This window comes from Amblyomma americanum, chromosome 7 (genome assembly GCF_052857255.1).
Source record: "Amblyomma americanum isolate KBUSLIRL-KWMA chromosome 7, ASM5285725v1, whole genome shotgun sequence".
Lineage (NCBI taxonomy): Eukaryota > Metazoa > Arthropoda > Arachnida > Ixodida > Ixodidae > Amblyomma > Amblyomma americanum.
The window spans coordinates 104,905,199-104,924,697 of record NC_135503.1 but is presented as its reverse complement, the minus strand read 5'-3'; the positions used below and the strand labels follow the sequence as shown (position 1 = coordinate 104,924,697).

Here is a 19,499-nt window from a genome sequence, read left to right as displayed (position 1 = left end):
CTCGGACGGTTATATCTTTAGATTAATATTAATACATCCGTTTCTCTGATTTTCTTGCCAAGTGGTTCTAGATTTCTCACCAATCTCGAAGCTACAACTTCAACACAGTTTACGTTATTGACCACGGACACGCAATCAGTAAACATCAAAATTTCAGCTAAATTTTGGCTTGTTGCAGGCAGCTCCAGTCAACACTTCTGCCAATAAAAATTATAGATTCATTCATTCTCGAAGACGCGTGTCAGTATGTGGACAAATGAATGAGGTACTCTTCTCTTGTTACCTGAAAGTTTTATTCTGATATTATATTTGAAACTTATTGCGTGCACACCACAACCGACCGACTAATTATAATAATGATCAGATGGATGCTGTAGGCATTTGAAAAGTAAATAAATCTGAGCTCGACATTCGTAACGATAAAACACATTATTTCATGTTCTGCTCCGGGTTTAGCAGCAATACTAAATGTATGGGACATTAGTAATTATCCGCCGTAAATCAGCAGTGGGCTACAAATAGCAAGCTTCACGAGTGCAGCACTTATGTTCAGGAGTTAGCCATATTTCCTGCTGTGAGCCAAGTGTTGCGAATTCGGAAGTTTAAGTTGACAGGCTTCAGAGCATAGATGGTGGAATGGCTTACACGCTAACGGCGTCAAGACAATTCACAGCGCACCCTATTTTACGCTGCCCAACATTCCTGTATACATTGTTCAGCGCTGTTACCTGTGCCCTGACTACCGCTGATCGTGCAAGCACGCCCCTTCGTAATTGTATTTGACACAAACTCACCGGCTGCGGGAGGTCCTGCCGTCAGTGGTATGGAGCAAAACCCCAGGAGAAAGCCGATGGCCTGCGATGCGCCGCGGGTTCCCGTGAGCCTTTGCGCGGCGGGTCCGATGAGCGAAATGAAGCATCCGTCGCACAAGCCCAGCAGGAGGCACACCAACACCAGGGACACGTACGTGTGAGCCGCCGCGATGGACAAGGTTAGCAGGCCCATAGCCATGAATGACACCTGCGGCGCCGGCCGTTTAAAAATTTGGTCAGTACTCTTTGACAGGAACAAGTTGCCCACTGTCTCACGGCCTTCCTCCCTGCCATTTAATTGATTCACAATAATACGGCTGTGCTTCTCCATCGCACTTGCCTCTATCGCCGCGAATCTTTGTTATGGCTTTTTCAGTGTTGATAGTTCTTCGTTTAAGCTGCACGGCCTTATCAATTTAAGATTAAGCTCGGGAGGTTCTACAGTGCTCGAGATTGTTGTTGGCGTTCTGGCAGTCCTATCTCGAAAGTTTGATGTTACCTTTAAAATGAGCGCGGCTGAGAACGGCGGGCATTTTCAGCCCCACGACCCCCTTGTGCATTTGTTGTTGTTGCCGACGCCAAGTGTTTTTTATTTGATGTATGGGCAAAGGTTCCCTAATACACAGCTGGCGGCGGAATCCTTCATTAGATTGCTCTTCTAGTCACCACTACGTGGCAGTATACAAACATGCATTTGTGCCCAGTTGATATAAACTCTTTAATATGGGTGACTCGAAATGTCTTCGTCAACAAGATATTTCCTTTGCTCTATTTTGACCGCAAGATAACATGGAGAAACCGTCCGAACACTCAGATGGCTAAGTAGTGGTCCCTTTGTTCGTGACTTCATGCTTTTCAGAGACAAAGGTCGTGGTAGGCCCACCTTTCTAGTCGTTGTATTGCATGAAAGCCTCCAAAAAAACCTTTTTTCTGTGGCTTCAGCTATTTACTCAACGACGCGTGGTTGTCAAAATAGGAAATATCTTACTAAAAACATTTAAACCATCCAAAATCCGCCAGTGTGGCGCAATGAAAATTCATAAATATACTAAAAACCTATCCCACGATTTTTTTTTTTTTGCTCTCTGGATTTGGTCTTACAATGGCGCAATCTCTGTTGCAAAGTAAAAAGCGTAACCTGGCACTTATCTGTTTATGTCAATGCATTCATTCTTCGCATTATCATTAAGTGAAACAGTGCTCAGATTTTGTCAAAAAAGTAGAAATTTGTAAAGGCAGATTCGCCGCAATGCAAGCATCTCATGACGTTAAATTTCATGTGCAGTTTTCATTTCCCCGGCATTTTGATTCATTCCATTTGTTCGCTTCAAGAAGTACCACTTTCTTTCATTATTCCTATATATATTTTATTGGTGTGTACTGTGTTTCTTTTCTTGTCAATATTTTTGTTAATGAGAACTTACTCTCCCCTCTGTCGTCCCTTTTACAGGGCCGCCTGGAGTAAGAGGAGTAAACAAAAATAATTGAAGTAACGCAGAATGTATATTAAGGACAACAACAATCACACGACATTCAAAGAACAAAGTGAGAATAATTACGCACCAGAAAAAATTACTGTTTTATACAATTAATGAAAAAGCAATAAAAAGTTACCACATTTCTAAGCAGAGATATAGCTAAGGGAATAGAATGGCGCAAGTAAATATGGCCGGCAGCACACAATACACCAGACGGGCGCCAACTGCAACTGATTTATTATCTCGAAAATCGTTTATAACCACAAGAGAGGGCACATAAAAAACAACAAACACAAGAGGCGAAGAGAGGAAGCAAAAGAATGTAGCGGCTGGCGTAATATCTTGACACAGCAAGCGGGCCTAGTCTCGCATACTCTGCCACATAATGGGTATGATTTTAATGTGAAAGCGCTACTTCGCAAGGTCTAACCGGCTCACCAAGTTAGTGTAAAGCTTTACCTTGAGGCCGAGTTTGGTCAAACTATATATGAAATAAATATTCCCGCGCCTAGTATTCGAACCCGCGGCGGAGTGTACAGCTCAACTTTGCCGTCCACTGCACTACAACACAGCGCTATCACCGCAGCCGATCCCGCATAGGGTTAAACTGCAACACACTCTCGCACAGTGCATTGCACGTCGTCATCTTCAACTACTAATGCTACTATCGAAGCAACACAGTTGCCAGACGTGCGGACGACCCAAAGCAAACCCATGAGCCAACCAGCCTAAACACATGCTTTCGCGTGTCTACTCGGTTTAACTACGTTTTAAAACCCTACCCCCTTTTTATAGACAGCAGACGCAGATAATAAAAGTGTGCGATGTGATAGAATGGTTGTATAGAAGTATATGCGTGTGAAATCAGTTTACAGCTGGCTAGTCTATGCGTTTATATTTCAACTTCTACTAATTAGTCACCACAGTGTTAGACTCGATGGCACAGAAGCAGTACGCAATATCAGTTTCTCACATATTTTTAGATTAATTGCTGACCACACACACCTGTTGCAAGACAACTGGGCTGACGCTTGGCAGATCGGCCAGCCTGCCGAAGAGCACACGTCCCAGGCCTGAAGTAATGCCCATGCATGTCACGAGCGTCTCTCCGTTGGCGTCCGGGAACACGTCTTCCACGTGTTGCACCTGGCAAAATTAGGCAGTTGTTTTAAGACATAGTCGCCGTGTTTCTTTCATATGTTTGGCATACATTCTCAAGTACTGTCGAAGCTCGTTATAACGAAATAATGTATATAACTAAGAACCGACAATTCATCTTGGAAGCTCGGTCAACACGAGCTATAACGAAACTACTTCTATGATGAAGTAAAAACCGGGTCCCGTCAAGCTACGACTGCAAACTTTTTTTTCATTTTATTTCAATTCAAGTATGAACTTGCAATGATAGTCATTTCGCCTGTATCTGAATAATGCCGGGCATTCTTTGAGGAAATTTTAAAATAAACAACTTCCTGTCGGTAGGAACGGCTTTACTTAGAGGTTAACCTCGTAAGGAGTTTTTTTAGCTTTATAATCTACTGTTCTTTTTACGAAACAACTAAAACATAACCATTGTCCAGTGTGCTAAAAATGGTCGTGAGGATGTCGAGAGCATCCACAAACTCTGATATTTTCCACTACACCCGTTATCAAAGGGCCTGCCGGAGATTAGGAGTACATGTAATCTTGCCGCCAAAAATGCGCTAAAACTGCAAACTACATGAAAAATATTGTGAACGAATTCTCTTCAAGACACAGCAAAATAGCAGAAGATTCACTAGATAAGCAAGAGTTGTTCGTTGTGAAGGCGTAAATTTAAAGCAAGCTGTCCTTTCCCATTTTCAGAGTATTAAAAAGCACCACACACGGCGCAACCTGCGTCAATGGCCCTAGGTCTTCCCCCTCTCCAATCATTCCGTTTTTCAAGCCTGTTGCCTTTATTCCTGGAGGAAGCAGATAAAGCACAGTACTTCTGTATATGAGTTTTTCCGTTGAGATGAACTAATTTTATCCAGTGTGTTATTTCTAGAAGCATCAGTTCGTCATTTTTAATGGCTCATCCTTTAAGTTGGGCGAAGCATTTTTTTCTGCTATAAATGCGCGATTACCTCTGCCACTTAGAAAAATTGTGAGGGTAAGTAAGAAAATAGGCTCATTTTTAGCCTTTATGAGATGGTCCCCCACACGATGCCATGACATATTTGTGCATAGTTCCTTCATGGTCTTTTCATTGCCCATATATATCCTTTATTTTTGTAAACGCTAGTTAGAAACATGAATTCATGCCTAAGCAAACTCACAAGCAGTGGCCGCGAGCAGGCTACACAGGCATTAAATTGGTAACTGCTGTAAAAGGCAGTAACTTGCACATAGCATTCAGCCGCAGGCCTGGAAGGTGTCTTCTTTCCCTTCACCTTACCTTCCGCCGCTATGCGTTATACATTCTCCGCAAAATTCCTCATACATGCGGCAACATGTTGAGCGTGCGAGTGAAAGCTGCGCCAAAAAAAGGTTACAAAATTCTAGGCGCCTAAATATCAACTTCCAAGTTCACATCAACATGTCAATTGCCGCTTTTAGAATTCATTGCGGCCTATTCGCTCTTTTAGGGTTATCGTAAAATTTCTGTTACAAAACCAAATACCTGTCATGACCAGAATTTTTAACGCCTATCATGCCCTTAAGACATTTCCTGTTGCAACGTCCATTGCCTCATACATGTTATGAAGCATAAGTTAAAAATAAAGCTCTGAAACAGCTTCCGCCCTCATGAAATTATCTAAAGTTCCTTCTTGCTTTATGATCTACACATCACAGCCGGCTTGAAAATTCCTGCACCTGAAGCACACTTTGAGACCGTGTACTTACGAGGTGTACGTACGGGACAAAATAGCCGAACAGGGCAAGCGGGATGGCGATCACCCAGACCACAAACCGCCGGTTTTTCCATATGGACTTGTTCAGAACGTCGCAGCAGCCGCTTGATTCCTGCAGCAATAGTTTCGGTGTAACAGCACACTTGTTGAAAAAGTTGTGTCGCTGCTGGGATATTGTTTCACGAGTTGATTATTTCGCTCGCAAGTACCTTGCAACACATACATAGTGAAATGCCTCGAAACTTAGGGCACTGTATTAAATTCGTTAGGCAGTACTGCAGTAAGAGTTAATTCAAAACAGAGATCTCGTATACATGCAACAACATACCTTATCGTCCTCGTTCAAGTTGTGTATGACAGCAGGGCTCCTGAATGCGACGCCACAGACAGCAACCGTCAGCATCAGGACAGCCATTACCTTCGCAACAAAAGCAATGACAATGTTTTTTTTAATTTCATTTCCCCATTCCATGTGCCTCTACGGCCGAGAAGTTTAGAAGTTTAAATGACCATGATTGCTCTTTTAACTTTGAAGATGATTATCGCATCAGGTAATGAATGAAAGTGAAGTGCTTGTGGGTGTTAATAGTTGCGATTTGAACTCCCTGCCTTAGATCAAAATTAGTAAAGCTGTCATCGTTCAAAGAGCTCGTAAAAATTAACAATATGTGCTCTTCACAGGCTCAAAACTATTGTGCGACACTTCGGCCTTTCGTTACATTTCGGCCGGTGACACAAACACATGAGGTGTTTGAAACATTAGGTAGTCAGTCTTAAGATTGCAATCCCGCGGGTTGGCTCAAACTCCTCGATGAAATAACGGCATAATAATGGGATCAGCAAAAATATTTATGCGGCAGCAATAAAAACTGCTGGGTTTACTCCTTGTCACTAACATCTGGCAGAAAAAAAGGTGCACTAAAATAGTAAAACTGTTACGCCGGAGCAATACAACCAGCAGTTGTTATTTCGAGTCCTGCAATTCATCCGTCATTATGGGTGCATTATCTTTGTGGTTCTCTTTCATTTGCGGATATATTAAATGAATACCTTTGCTGGTCTGCATCGAACTAGAATATTGTAGCAGAAGTTATCGAAACCACAGATAAAGGCAAGATTATGCTTGGTACTGTTGTGCGGCTTTCTGAACCTTGACTCTAGATATCATTAACGCGAACCCGTTTGCTATGTGAGAACTACGGTTCCGGATATTTCATCGTGGTTTTATATGGCACGCTTCTATTTGTTAGGCTACGCTCGTGTTGTTCCCACCGCTGCTGTGCGCAGCACACAAAAACAAGGACGAAATTTTGCGCTGACATGTCTCTCTGTTCTCTAGAGTGATCTCATGTAGCAAGTTCTTTCTCTACACTTCCTGATGAAGCTTTCGGTAATGGTCCCAACTACATAGTCAGAAGTTATATTTTCTTAAGTTGCACCTAAATTAAACCCAGACGGTGAGCCATAAACGCGGATGCGAAGTGTTCGTGGCTTGCATTTCTTCTATCAACCTTGGAATTCAGGCACGTCAAACAAGAGCACGTTAGTTAATCATGTCTGTTGGTTTAAAGCAATAAAACTATTAAAGTGACATCCGAATATTTTGTGTTTCGTTGTTGTTCAAGACAACCAGTTGTGCACACCCTAATGTACACCTAAATGGTAAATTAGGCCAAGATATTTTTTTGGTATTCTTTTGCTAGGTGCAATTGAGACGGACTGCCAAACAAAACGAACAAAAACTTTGTATGACTTTCTATTTAATGTTACATTTACCAACGTTCACCAAGCTGACGGTGAACGTCGGCTGGTGCGCGAAATAAGAGAAATTCTCAACAGCCCCGGGCGCTCCCTTTTCGATTTCAATTGCCATTTGACTGTCTTTACTGCGAATGTGATTGAGAAAGTAATGCCAGAAAAGGCAAATTATGTAATTGGTTTTATTATCGTACAAAAAGTATAGCACACACTCAGCGTCAGAGAAACGAAACTAAATTTTATTTTTATTATGTTATATTTTTACAGTGTGTCATCAACTACAGGCTGGTCCCTAGAACATGTTGAAATAGACTGGTCTCTTTAGGCTACAAAATATGTGACCGCAGCGATAGATGCAAGAGCCCCTATAACTGCACTGACATACTAGGGCCACAAAGCACTGAAATGTCTAGGGCTTCCCCGGAAGAACAGCCATGTGCACGCTTCATTGGTTTTAATGCTGAGGCCTGGTGTTGGAAATAAATATCGCAATACTCTAATCAAAATGTCACTAGCCTCTTGCGCTTACTTCGTTTACTTTTATCAAACAGCTACTCCATGGGCATGTGCTGGCCTACAGGATGAATAATAAATAAACCTAATAACAGCGCATCCATGACCACTACGGACGTGTAGGCCTTGACCTTAAGCACTTCTATGTGTCAAAGAATGCTTTGCGTAACATAAACGCCCTTAATTCGAAGACAAAAAAGCGCAAGTAAACATTCTTTGTTACAAGCACAAAGACCCAAAAAATTATTTACCCTGAAGGTATTTTGTAGACCAATGACGTCTAGCATAGCCGCAAGCGGCAACGGAAGCAGGGAAGTGAACACGGAGCTCCCGGCCGTGGCAATTCCGTTGGCCAGGCCCAGCCTACGGTTGAAGTAATACGCCAGCACAGCTAGAGAGGGCGCGTAAGCCATTGTGGACCCCACACCAAGCAGTCCGCCGTACGTGATGAGCAGGTAGGGCACCTGCGTATAGACATCACCTGCTTGAAAACGAAACAGTCATCGCAGGAGGAGGACATGAAGAAACTTTACGCATTCACGAAAGAGCAGTAGATTAAGAGTAGCGTAATAGACGCCACTGACTCACGGAATCGCATTAGAAGAATTTTGTCCTACGGCGGTTTCGTCCTCGGCGACGGTTTCCAGACAACGCAGTTGAGTTGTTGGACAATTATGTGCCAATTTTAAATAGAAGACTGACCTTTAGCAAGTTCACCAGAAGCTCGCATAACAATATTCAAGCATTCCGATATATATAGTCTGAAAAATACTTTTTTATGAATTTGAGAAATTGCGCGCATCGGATGCTTTCACAATCAATTTAGCTACATGTCGGTTTTCTCCATATTCAAAAACAGTTGTTATGATTGAAATTCATTGCCATTCAAATAGAAAGGTTGGGGCTAGAAGCAACCACAGTGCTTTGAGTGATACCCTCGGAGTGATGTGAGGCACTAATATTTTTACGTTGGACCGCCACTTTTATCAAAGGCGCTGCATCTTTCTCCCTGGCGCCTGCATCAATTATAGGACGCTGACAGTGAGCTACAGGACAGGACGACTGGCTACAGTGGGCATCTTCGTTGTGGTCTCACTGACTATTCCGAGTTCTTCTGCCACTAAAATACCCCCAAGACTGCATCATTCACTTTCAGTTCCATGTGGGTGCAACTTCTGAACTTTAATGACCTCGCAAATAATATTCTGCAGCCGGTCTCATGTAAGGACGTTTAATTCCACGCGGTATGTGTTAGCTACCATTAAATCAGTGTGCGGACTTTCGCCCTCCTTTTCGTTCAATAGATAAATGGTCTTTGTCTGCGGCGTACTAACACTGGCCGACACCCTCTTGTGAATTACAAAACCTTGTTGTGAAAACCACACATCCTGGTCACTCAACCATCTTCGCGAGGTCGTCCTTGAAGAACTACCTTGCCATGCATGTGTCATAATACTCTTGCATGCCAGTTTCTATTATTTATCCCAGTTTAATGAAAGTAATAAAACCGCGCATGCTCCTCTGCCTTTGGGAGCCTTCCAAATTTTCAGAGCTGAGAAGAGCTCCAATCAGTACTGCTCAGACAACGTAAGGACAAAATGTCACTGAAGCGTCATTTTTTATGCTTTTTGCCAGTTGGTTTGTCTAGGTATTTTTTTTTATTTCATCAGGTAACTTCGATATAATTCCGTTCGGCAATAGCGGCATTCTGTGCGCAATCCCTGTTCATGTCTTCACTACTGTCTACCGTCCCGCCTGTGAGAAGATTTTTTTTTTGCAGCATTTCCTGTAAAAGGGGCGGTAGCCATTTGCACGAATTTCATCATCCACACAGGTGCATCACTTCACACAATAAGCATAGTTTTAAGCCTTAACGACGCAAGCTTTTGAGCCTTCACACACCTCACGCAATTCCCGAATCTATGGACACGGGACAACTCGCTATAGCGACCCTAGTTTTGTTACGGCATGTCAGTCGATTGCACGGCGACCTGGGAATGTGTCGTCTCACAGTCGCCTGTCACTCTGCCACAGAAGACGGTTGGCCTAAAGTGAGCTATAACAACCGCCTAAACTGGCAGCAGTTTATCTGTTGTCTTGTTTATTTCCGTAGTTAAGACATCAACTAAGGTGGTCCATCGTGGATGGAAACAGTAATTATTCATCGAGAACACTTAGTTCTTCGTATTTGTTTCACCTGCACGCTACACGGCAGGAAAGGGGCCAGCGATAGGCTTAGTTTTATTTTGGATTCAAATTCACGTCTTCATTTTTTAGAAACTTGGAATTATACTTGAGAACCCGTGCCTTGTCTAGTGTCATAACAAATAATGTGTTTCCTTCGGTGATATGTCATAGATTGCGGCAGAAGAAGAAGCGTGATTCCTTTGACTCCTACCTTGAAAGCCCACGAACTGAGGAGGAGCCCCACGACTCCGATGATGCCACCGCACACCACGATGATCCTCGCGCCGAATTTGTCAGCGAGAAGGCTCGCGACCGGAGACATGGCGAACGTCGTGCCCACGCACAGGGAACCGACCAGCGCTGCGAAGAAAACCGCAGCATAGCAACAACTTTAACACCATGGAGCGGTAGGAAAGCCTTAGTTCGCTGAACGGGATTCGGACAAAAGGCGTCATCCTCATTTGCGCAAATGCTCCCGTCAGCGCGAAACAAGTTCCAGAGTTATGGGTCATCCACAAAGTGCTCCAGAGCAGAAGACATCTGGCGGCGCTGACGACCGACATCGGCTATGACGTGAACTATCGCCTGGCGTCTATATTATCTCACAGCTCACTCATCGACACCATGACCTTTGAAGTCTTTCATTGACGACAGTGAAACAGTTTTTCACACACGTGGGTTTTTCTAATACCTGTCGGCACCGGTTCAGTATTCACGAAATGAGGAAAGGGAAAGCGCGGATTTTGATGGGGAGAGAAGTGAAGCGAAGCGCGCAGATAGTTCGCAAGAAACGCCCTCTCCTGCATTTGTTCGGCAGGCGCCAGAGGTGACGGCCGGAATGCCACCGGATTTACTTCATGCATTGCTAGAAGAAGAAGCGCGCGAGGTTGCCGCGCAGATAACGCCAGGAGAGGCTCCTGCCACGAGCCCTCGCGAGTCCCAAAGCAGACAAAGGATCACAGACTTACTTAGTATGACTCATGAAGGCCGATATCCGCTGCGAAATCGGAAAGCTAAGTCGGACTAATGGTGTAAACAGAGCGGAGTTGTGAACTGGTCAGAATTGTGTAATGCCGCAGCTCATAACATTGCTATATGCGTATGTGTTAAGTTATCGGAGTTAGTAGTTAAACCTTTCTGTCATTAAGTAACACCTTCACAGGAGAGCATGCGGAGCGCATGCAGAACCTGCCCTACTTCCTTTCGTTATCTATATTTTTGTCTGTGCCGTGATCGTGCCAGAAGTGGGAGCTCCTTTGTAACTGTGGTAAATTTATTTCGTCCAGTTTGGACTAGAAAGGAGAGGCTTGGGTGCTGAGTTTCATGTTTATCTGTAAAAGAAGATCAGTGCTGCCCCTGGAGACGCCAGTTATGACAGCGGAGGCATATGGTGTTGTGCAGTGGTGTTGAGTGCAGCGAAAAGTGTTTTGTCGGACGCACTGTGCGAGGCGATTCAGAAAGACAAGGGGAGCTGCAGGGACTCAAATGTTCGGAGAACATTCTTCTGGAGGGTGACCGAGTGTGACATTCCTTGTGTGTGCTACGAGATTCCGCGTTCGACGGCGCGGCGTAGACGGAGACCCAGATGACAGCAGCATCATCAATTACCCAGCCATGCTCTTTGAGTGACGACCAGAACGAAGGGGTTTAAGCCCAACCGGACCCAACCGGACCCGCCGCCGCCGCCGCGGGGAAACAGGCTTTATCCTCCCCAATTGGCGTGGCGGTTCCAGGGGCGGCCCTCCCGAGCACATTCCAGGACAAGGGAACTGTCAGCGATCCAGAGCGCGCCTTACCTTGAGGAGCGAGTGTCAGTTGATGGATGAAGAATGGAGGCCGGTGACCCGCGGGAACTGTCAGCGGGCCAGAGCGCGCCGTACCACAGCCGACGCTATGCGCTACCGCGAAGACAACCTTCTTTCCCTCGGACTCAACACGTGAGGGGAGCGAGACGATAAGTGCGGTGGTATGTGTGTGCGCCCAAGTGAAAGCCCTAGCCCCCCCTCTTTCCCCTCCGGCGTGGGCGTCCTCACCCTAGGGAGTGTGGAGAAGAGGATATAAAAATGGACAAGCAGTACGGAAGAGAACGCTCAGGACGACATCGTTCGCCAAGAGGGCCTTCAGCGCCGAAGCCCGACGGCGTGCAGCTTCTGCCAGCAACCGCTCGAGCCCAACTCCGGAGCCACTCCATCGCCCCCATGAAGTCGTCGGCACGTAAGCTCGGACGCCCCAGCCTCTGAATCTTAATCATGTATAATTATTGAATATATCTGTTTGTTTAAACTGAGCCATACGGTGTCTCTTTGCCTCTCCGTCCCGTGTGGACCTGCGCATTATGGGGGTCATCACACTGGTGTCAGAAGTGGGGTCTCAAAAGCAAATGTCCTCTGAATGCTGTGACATTCATGACTTCAAAATTGTTATCAAAAGGGAATCACGGGACTGATTGTGGGACGTTTACCCCCATTTGAGAGGCTTGAGGCACTGGAGGGCTTGAGAAAAAAAAAATGTCTGTATCTGAGGGAGCTCCCACTCCACAGCCGTTGCTAGGAGCAAGCATGCTGGCATTAGGAAGCGTCATTCCGACGTTTACGGGAGATAAGACAGGGGTTCCAATCTGCGATTTCTTTGCCATGCTAGAAGAGATTGGGAAAATGGGGGGATGGTCTGATGCTCAAATGCTGGGAATGGCGAGGTGTAAGATGGCAGGAGCTGCTCATGATTTTGCATGGCGAGACGAAAAAGTAAAATCCACAAAATCATTTGCGGAATTTAAGAAGCTCGCGTTTGAGCATTTCGACACTGAACCACGTCACGTGCGGGTACAGAGGTTCCGTGACGCCGGACAGATGGTAGGGGAGGACGTGCGAACGTTTGCGTCGCGGCTTCAGCGCTTAGCGCGCGATACGTTAAGCAGGGAGGAGGAAGGAGACCAGCTAAAGAAGAAATACGCGGAGGATATACTTAAAGAGGAAATGACCGCTTTGTTCGTGGCTGGTCTGCAAGACCCCGTGCGCCGGTTCGTGCTCTCGCGCAAGCCGAGCAATTTCGACCAAGCCGTGGAGGCCGCATTGGATGAGGAACGAAATGAGGCGTTAACGACAGCCGCAGCGAGAGTACGCGTCATAGAGAGAGCGGTGCTCAACCCTGAGGTTGCTCTCTTGACAGAGCGGTTAGATCGCTTAGAACAGCTGCTATCTCAGCAGGTAGAATGCCAGGTTGAAGCGCGCGCTCAACAGCGCCCATTCGCTGGAAACCGGAGACCGCCACAAAGCTACAGGCGCGGTATGCGAGATTTTGAAGAAATCGTATGCTTCGCTTGCCAGGGTCGCGGACACATCGCCAGGTTCTGCCAAAACGTGCGCCGTGGGGAGCCACAAAGAGAAGCAGGCGAGACACGCCCTAAGCAAGCCTACAGCGGGGCTCCAGATACCGAGACAAAAAACTAGATAGTCCTCCCCAGCCTGAGGAGCGTGGGGAGGGAGCAGTGGATGATGAGGTGGTGGTAGTTTGTGTGGCCGACGAGGCATGCCCTGTTGTGCGTTGCAAGTTAAATGGTTGTTGCATGGAATTGTTGATAGATACGGGGTCAAAGGTGACATTGCTTAAGGAGAGCAGTTTTAACACGCTTCGAAGGAAGGGGGACCGCGAGGTGTTGGAAGCGTCTGGTGGTATGGCAACCAAATTTGTAGGCATAACGGGGGATCCTCTTGGCATAAGTGGACTCTACCGGTTACACTTCTCTCTCGGCGGAATTGCATTGGAGCACCCCTGCTACGTATGCCCGGACACGGTGTCTCTGCCAAACGGAGTGTCAGGTATATTAGGGCAGGATTTTTTGAGAAAAGGGAAGGTAGTAGTCTCATTCTCTGAGGAAGAGGTTAATGCGGGCGGCTCAAAAGTTTCGTTTTTGAACAGGAGAGGGGCTGAGATTCGCATTACTGATATTGACACCCGTCAAGCAGTGGGATCATTGGAGAAGGTATATTCGCGGGTTGCCGTCAGGCTGGTCGAGGAGGCGGTCGTCCTTCCTTGGTCGGAGCACATTTTGTACGCGTTTGTGCCTTCAGATGTAGAGAGCGGCGCCGTGGGAGTGCTTGAGCCGGTCGACTCTCTCAGCAATGGCCTGAAGGCAGCCGCGTGCCTCGTGACAGTTAATGACGCCCACAGAGTGTCCCTACGGGTGGTTAACTGTAGCCAGCAGCCACTGAGCCTTCCCAAGAACAAAACATTGGCTTTCTTCACCTCTGCGATAGAGAAACGTGAGCCCACCGATACGGTACTCGCAACTGTAGAGCATGCTAGTCCTTCGGCTGCTCCAAAGGTGTCGTTCGATCTTTCTCACGTAAAATCCAGGGAGAGGGAGGCTCTGGCTGGTTTGCTGAACGACTACTCGGAGGTATTCGCCGCGTCCAACCTGGATTTGGGCTGCTGTGGCGTTATAAAGCACAGGATAGAAACCGGCACTTTATCGCCCGTTTACCAGCGTGCGTACAGGATTCCTTACTCCCAACGTGAGGAGATGGAGCGGCAGGTGCAGGACCTGATTGATCGCGGCATTGTCGAACACTCAAAGTCACCCTGGGGAGCACCAGCACTATTGGTGGAAAAGCCAGATGGCTCGTATCGATTGGTAGTGGACTACCGCAAACTAAATGCCGTAACTCGCATCGATCCATACCCCATCCCCAATATACAGGAGACGCTTTCTCAGCTGGGCTCTGCCAGGTACTTCACGGTAGTGGACATGGCGGCGGGATTCTGGCAGATAGCAATGGATCCGGCAGATGCCGAGAAAACGGCATTCAACACGCCCTCAGGGCACTATGAATGGAAAAGAATGCCGATGGGTCTGGCCAACAGCCCTGCTGTCTGGCAGAGAACCGCTGATGTTATCTTGGCAGGTCTTCTGGGGAGGCTGTGCTTCGTGTATATGGATGACATTATCATATACAGTGACAGTTTTGAGAACCATTTGCGCGATATTGAGCAGGTTTTGGTGCGACTAAGAGGAGCGGGTCTCAAGCTGAAGCCCTCTAAGTGCCAATTCCTCAAAAACGAGGTGAAATACCTCGGGCATGTTGTTTCAGCTGACGGCGTGCGACCGGACCCTGAGAAACTAAGGTGTGTCTCAGATTTTCCATCCCCGACTAGCGTCCGCCAGGTCCGGCAGTTTCTCGGCCTGATCGGTTACTACCGAAGGCACATAGAGGAGTTCGCCAAGCTCGCTAAGCCGCTCACCGCCTTAACAGCCAAAAATGTCGCCTTTCGCTGGGATGAAAACGCGGAGAATGCTTTTGGGGCCCTGAAAAGGAAGCTAATGAGTGCACCGCTGTTGCGCCACCCGGATTTTAGTTTGCCCTTCGTTATGGCCACAGATGCGTCAAAGTTCGCAGTTGGTGCCGTGCTATCTCAGGTTATCGAGGGCAAAGAACATCCCGTTGCTTTTGCTAGCCGACAGCTGAGCCCCACAGAGCAAAAGTACGGAGCTACGGAAAGGGAGTGCCTCGCCGTTGTCTGGGCAGTAAAGCACTTCAGATGCTACCTTTACGGCCGCAAATTCAAGCTAGTCACAGACTGCCATCCTCTGAAATGGGTGATGAGTGTCAGGGACCCTAGCTCGCGACTCGCTAGATGGAATCTACACCTGCAGGAATACTGCTTTGAAGTTGAGCACAAGTCAGGAAAGACGCATCTGAATGCTGATGCACTCAGCCGCACAGCTGCCGTGGCAGCTATAGATGAGTTTGTCCCCGTAGTCGACCCCGCCGAATTACGCACAGAGCAGTGCAAAGATCCTGACCTGAAGCGAATAATCGAAAGCTTAGAGGGCGCACCGTCTCACCCCGAACAGCTAGGTTATTTCATTGGCAAAGACGGCACCCTGTGTCGGCGCACGAGGCCAACCAGGAAAGGGAGACCAGAGAAAACCGCTTGGGAGAAAGTCGTCATACCTCGGTCGTGGACAGAAAGGGTTCTTCGCGCGTTTCACGATGCGCCATGCGCCGGTCATTTTGGCGCAGCGAAGACACGCAGGCGTGTGGAGCGTTTGTACTTTTGGAGTGGCATGCGACAGGATGTTAGAGACTACTGTGCGAAGTGTCATTCCTGTCTCGAAAGAAAAACACCCAAGGGACGAAGACCAGCTCCAATTCAGCCGTTCCCTGAGGTTTCGGCTCCCTTCGAGCGGACAGGTATGGACATAATGGGCCCATTGCTCACGACCACTTCCGGAAACAAGTACATTTTAGTATTTGTCGATCACCTTTCAAAATACGCGGAAGCGGTAGCACTCCCAGATCAGAAGGCAGACACGGTTGCAAGAGCATTTGTCGAACAGATCGTGCTCCGACATTGACCCCCGAGGCAACTCTTGACAGATCGGGGAACGAACTTCGTGTCGCAGCTAATGAGGAGAGTTTGCGAGCTGCTTAAGATCGCTAAGAAGCAGACAACACCGTACCATCCGGCTTGCAACGGCGCGGTGGAGCGACTGAACCAACCGTGGCCGGGTTCCTATCGCATTTTGTTTCGCGCGACCAGCGGGACTGGGACTTGTGGCTAACGTATGCAATGTTTGCCTACAATTCCGCAGCACACGAGAGCACGGGCGAATCGCCATTCTTTCTTCTCTACGGCCGAGACCCGGACCAGCCTAGTGAAGTGCCAGAGGGCCCCCGTCGTGTCCCATACGCTTCACTGGACGACTATAAGGTGGAGCTAGAATCGCGCTTGCAAGTGGCGAGGGACATCGCAAAGGAGGCCTTAAAGAAAGCGGCGAAGCGCAGGAAGGAGGTGCACGATCGCAGTGCTAGAGACGCGCCGTTTAATGTGGGGGACAGCGTGTACATTGAAAACTGCCAAAGGCAGATTGGGCTAGCTCGTAAGTTCCAGACGAAGTGGAGAGGACCGTGCGAGGTTGTCGAGAAGCTTTCTCCGGTAAACTTCAGAGTCCGAGACGTGAACCGGCGCTTGATAAGGATACACGCAAATCGCCTCAAGTCGGCACCGGTTCAGTATTCACGAAATGAGGAAAGGGAAAGCGCGGATTTTGATGGGGAGAGAAGTGAAGCGAAGCGCGCAGATAGTTCGCAAGAAACGCCCTCTCCTGCATTTGTTCGGCAGGCGCCAGAGGTGACGGCCGGAATGCCACCGGATTTACTTCATGCATTGCTAGAAGAAGAAGCGCGCGAGGTTGCCGCGCAGATAACGCCAGGAGAGGCTCCTGCCACGAGCCCTCGCGAGTCCCAAAGCAGACAAAGGATCACAGACTTACTTAGTATGACTCATGAAGGCCGATATCCGCTGCGAAATCGGAAAGCTAAGTCGGACTAATGGTGTAAACAGAGCGGAGTTGTGAACTGGTCAGAATTGTGTAATGCCGCAGCTCATAACATTGCTATATGCGTATGTGTTAAGTTATCGGAGTTAGTAGTTAAACCTTTCTGTCATTAAGTAACACCTTCACAGGAGAGCTTGCGGAGCGCATGCAGAACCTGCCCTACTTCCTTTCGTTATCTATATTTTTGTCTGTGCCGTGATCGTGCTAGAAGTGGGAGCTCCTTTGTAACTGTGGTAAATTTATTTCGTCCAGTTTGGACTAGAAAGGAGAGGCTTGGGTGCTGAGTTTCATGTTTATCTTTAAAAGAAGATCAGTGCTGCCCCTGGAGACGCCAGTTATGACAGCGGAGGCATATGGTGTTGTGCAGTGGTGTTGAGTGCAGCGAAAAGTGTTTTGTCGGACGCACTGTGCGAGGCGATTCAGAAAGACAAGGGGAGCTGCAGGGACTCAAATGTTCGGAGAACATTCTTCTGGAGGGTGACCGAGTGTGACATTCCTTGTGTGTGCTACGAGATTCCGCGTTCGACGGCGCGGCGTAGACGGAGACCCAGATGACAGCAGCATCATCAATTACCCAGCCATGCTCTTTGAGTGACGACCAGAACGAAGGGGTTTAAGCCCAACCGGACCCAACCGGACCCGCCGCCGCCGCCGCGGGGAAACAGGCTTTATCCTCCCCAATTGGCGTGGCGGTTCCAGGGGCGGCCCTCCCGAGCACATTCCAGGACAAGGGAACTGTCAGCGATCCAGAGCGCGCCTTACCTTGAGGAGCGAGTGTCAGTTGATGGATGAAGAATGGAGGCCGGTGACCCGCGGGAACTGTCAGCGGGCCAGAGCGCGCCGTACCACAGCCGACGCTATGCGCTACCGCGAAGACAACCTTCTTTCCCTCGGACTCAACACGTGAGGGGAGCGAGACGATAAGTGCGGTGGTATGTGTGTGCGCCCAAGTGAAAGCCCTAGCCCCCCCTCTTTCCCCTCCGGCGTGGGCGTCCTCACCCTAGGGAGTGTGGAGAAGAGGATATAAAAATGGACAAGCAGTACGGAAGAGAACGCTCAGGCCGACATCGTTCGCCAAGAGGGCCTTCAGCGCCGAAGCCCGACGGCGTGCAGCTTCTGCCAGCAACCGCTCGAGCCCAACTCCGGAGCCACTCCATCGCCCCCATGAAGTCGTCGGCACGTAAGCTCGGACGCCCCAGCCTCTGAATCTTAATCATGTATAATTATTGAATATATCTGTTTGTTTAAACTGAGCCATACGGTGTCTCTTTGCCTCTCCGTCCCGTGTGGACCTGCGCATTATGGGGGTCATCACAGTGCACTAACTACACTCAGTTTGGTGTACTGGGATGTCACGAAAATTCTGCGAGCATTTAGACACAGCAGGCAATAGAAACTGCTCTTTTCAAAAAACAATTTTGTAGAACAAAAACTGGTCCAACATGCTTAACATGCACTAAAAATTGCCAACAGAAGCGAAACTTTAAGATATAGAATACACAAAAATGACCTTTGAAGTCTTTCATTAATGACAGTGAAACAGTTTTTCACACACATGGGTTTTGCTAATACCTGTCCTTTCAGCAGCATTTGTCATTCCTCGCATCAAGACATTAACCTTCACGCAGCCACCCAGAGCTGATGGGCGTGGGGAGCGCCGCGATCAGTTTTTTTTATAAAGAGTGCACTAACTACACTCAGTTTGGTGTACTGGGATGTCACGAAATTCTGCGAGCATTTAGACACAGCCGGCAATAGAAGCTACTCTTTTCAAAAAACAATTCTGTAGAAAAAAATCTGGTCCAACATGCTCAATATGCACTAAAAATTGCCAACAGAAGCGGAACTTTAAGATATCGAACACACAAAAATGGCCTCTTAAGCATAGCCGACCGTTCAGGTAAGTGTTTTGCATGACTGTCACCGCCGGCAAAACAGATAAACATTGCGTAAAGCGTTTTGTAAGGAGGGCTTGCGCTGTTTACTTACCATGATAAAAGTCCTCTCTATGCATGGCTGCAAGGTTTAGATATTTGCCATGAACTAGGTAAAACGTTCAGTTGGGCGAGTTGGTATGACTTCATGATGCTAAAACAGCGCAAACTGACGACGGAAATGAAGAAAGGTGGACGCAGGACGAGCGCTGACCAGAGCTCGTCCTGCGCTATCCTTTATTCCAGCGCTCGTCCTGTGTACACATTTCTTCTTGTTCCGTCGTCTGTTTGCGCTGCTTTAAAAGCATGTTGCGATTAACTAATTCTGCTTCCGAAGGGTCCTTTTGGCTCAAGGTAAAAGCATTGCCGTGTTTCTTTAACATTCAAAAGACATTGTTTAAGGTCTGCTTGCAGTTCCAGGTTGTTGTTGTTGCCTCAAATATAGTTCTAGGTACTCAGGAGCACTTTCTCTTTTTCGTCTTTGTCCGCATTTTCCGTCCAACAGCACGTTTGTGCTCTTCACCACGGCACGATGTCTTGCGCATTTTTTATCATACAGCTACGTATGTTTGGCATGACGCGGAAGCCATTCCGCGTAT

At 47.6% G+C, this 19,499-nt stretch overlaps 1 protein-coding gene across 1 annotated transcript in view; it reads right to left on the bottom strand.

Annotated features, from left to right (window-relative positions):
• Positions 1–19,499, bottom strand: part of LOC144099449 (monocarboxylate transporter 10-like) — a 40,398-nt gene that overhangs the window by 4,953 nt on the left and 15,946 nt on the right. The window contains exons 3-8 of the mRNA XM_077632752.1: positions 9,836–9,984; positions 7,689–7,901; positions 5,495–5,584; positions 5,159–5,278; positions 3,296–3,436; positions 795–1,020 (exon numbers count right to left, since the gene is read on the bottom strand). Coding sequence (XP_077488878.1) covers positions 795–1,020; positions 3,296–3,436; positions 5,159–5,278; positions 5,495–5,584; positions 7,689–7,901; positions 9,836–9,984 — 939 coding nt within the window. The remainder of the gene's footprint in view (positions 1–794; positions 1,021–3,295; positions 3,437–5,158; positions 5,279–5,494; positions 5,585–7,688; positions 7,902–9,835; positions 9,985–19,499) is intronic.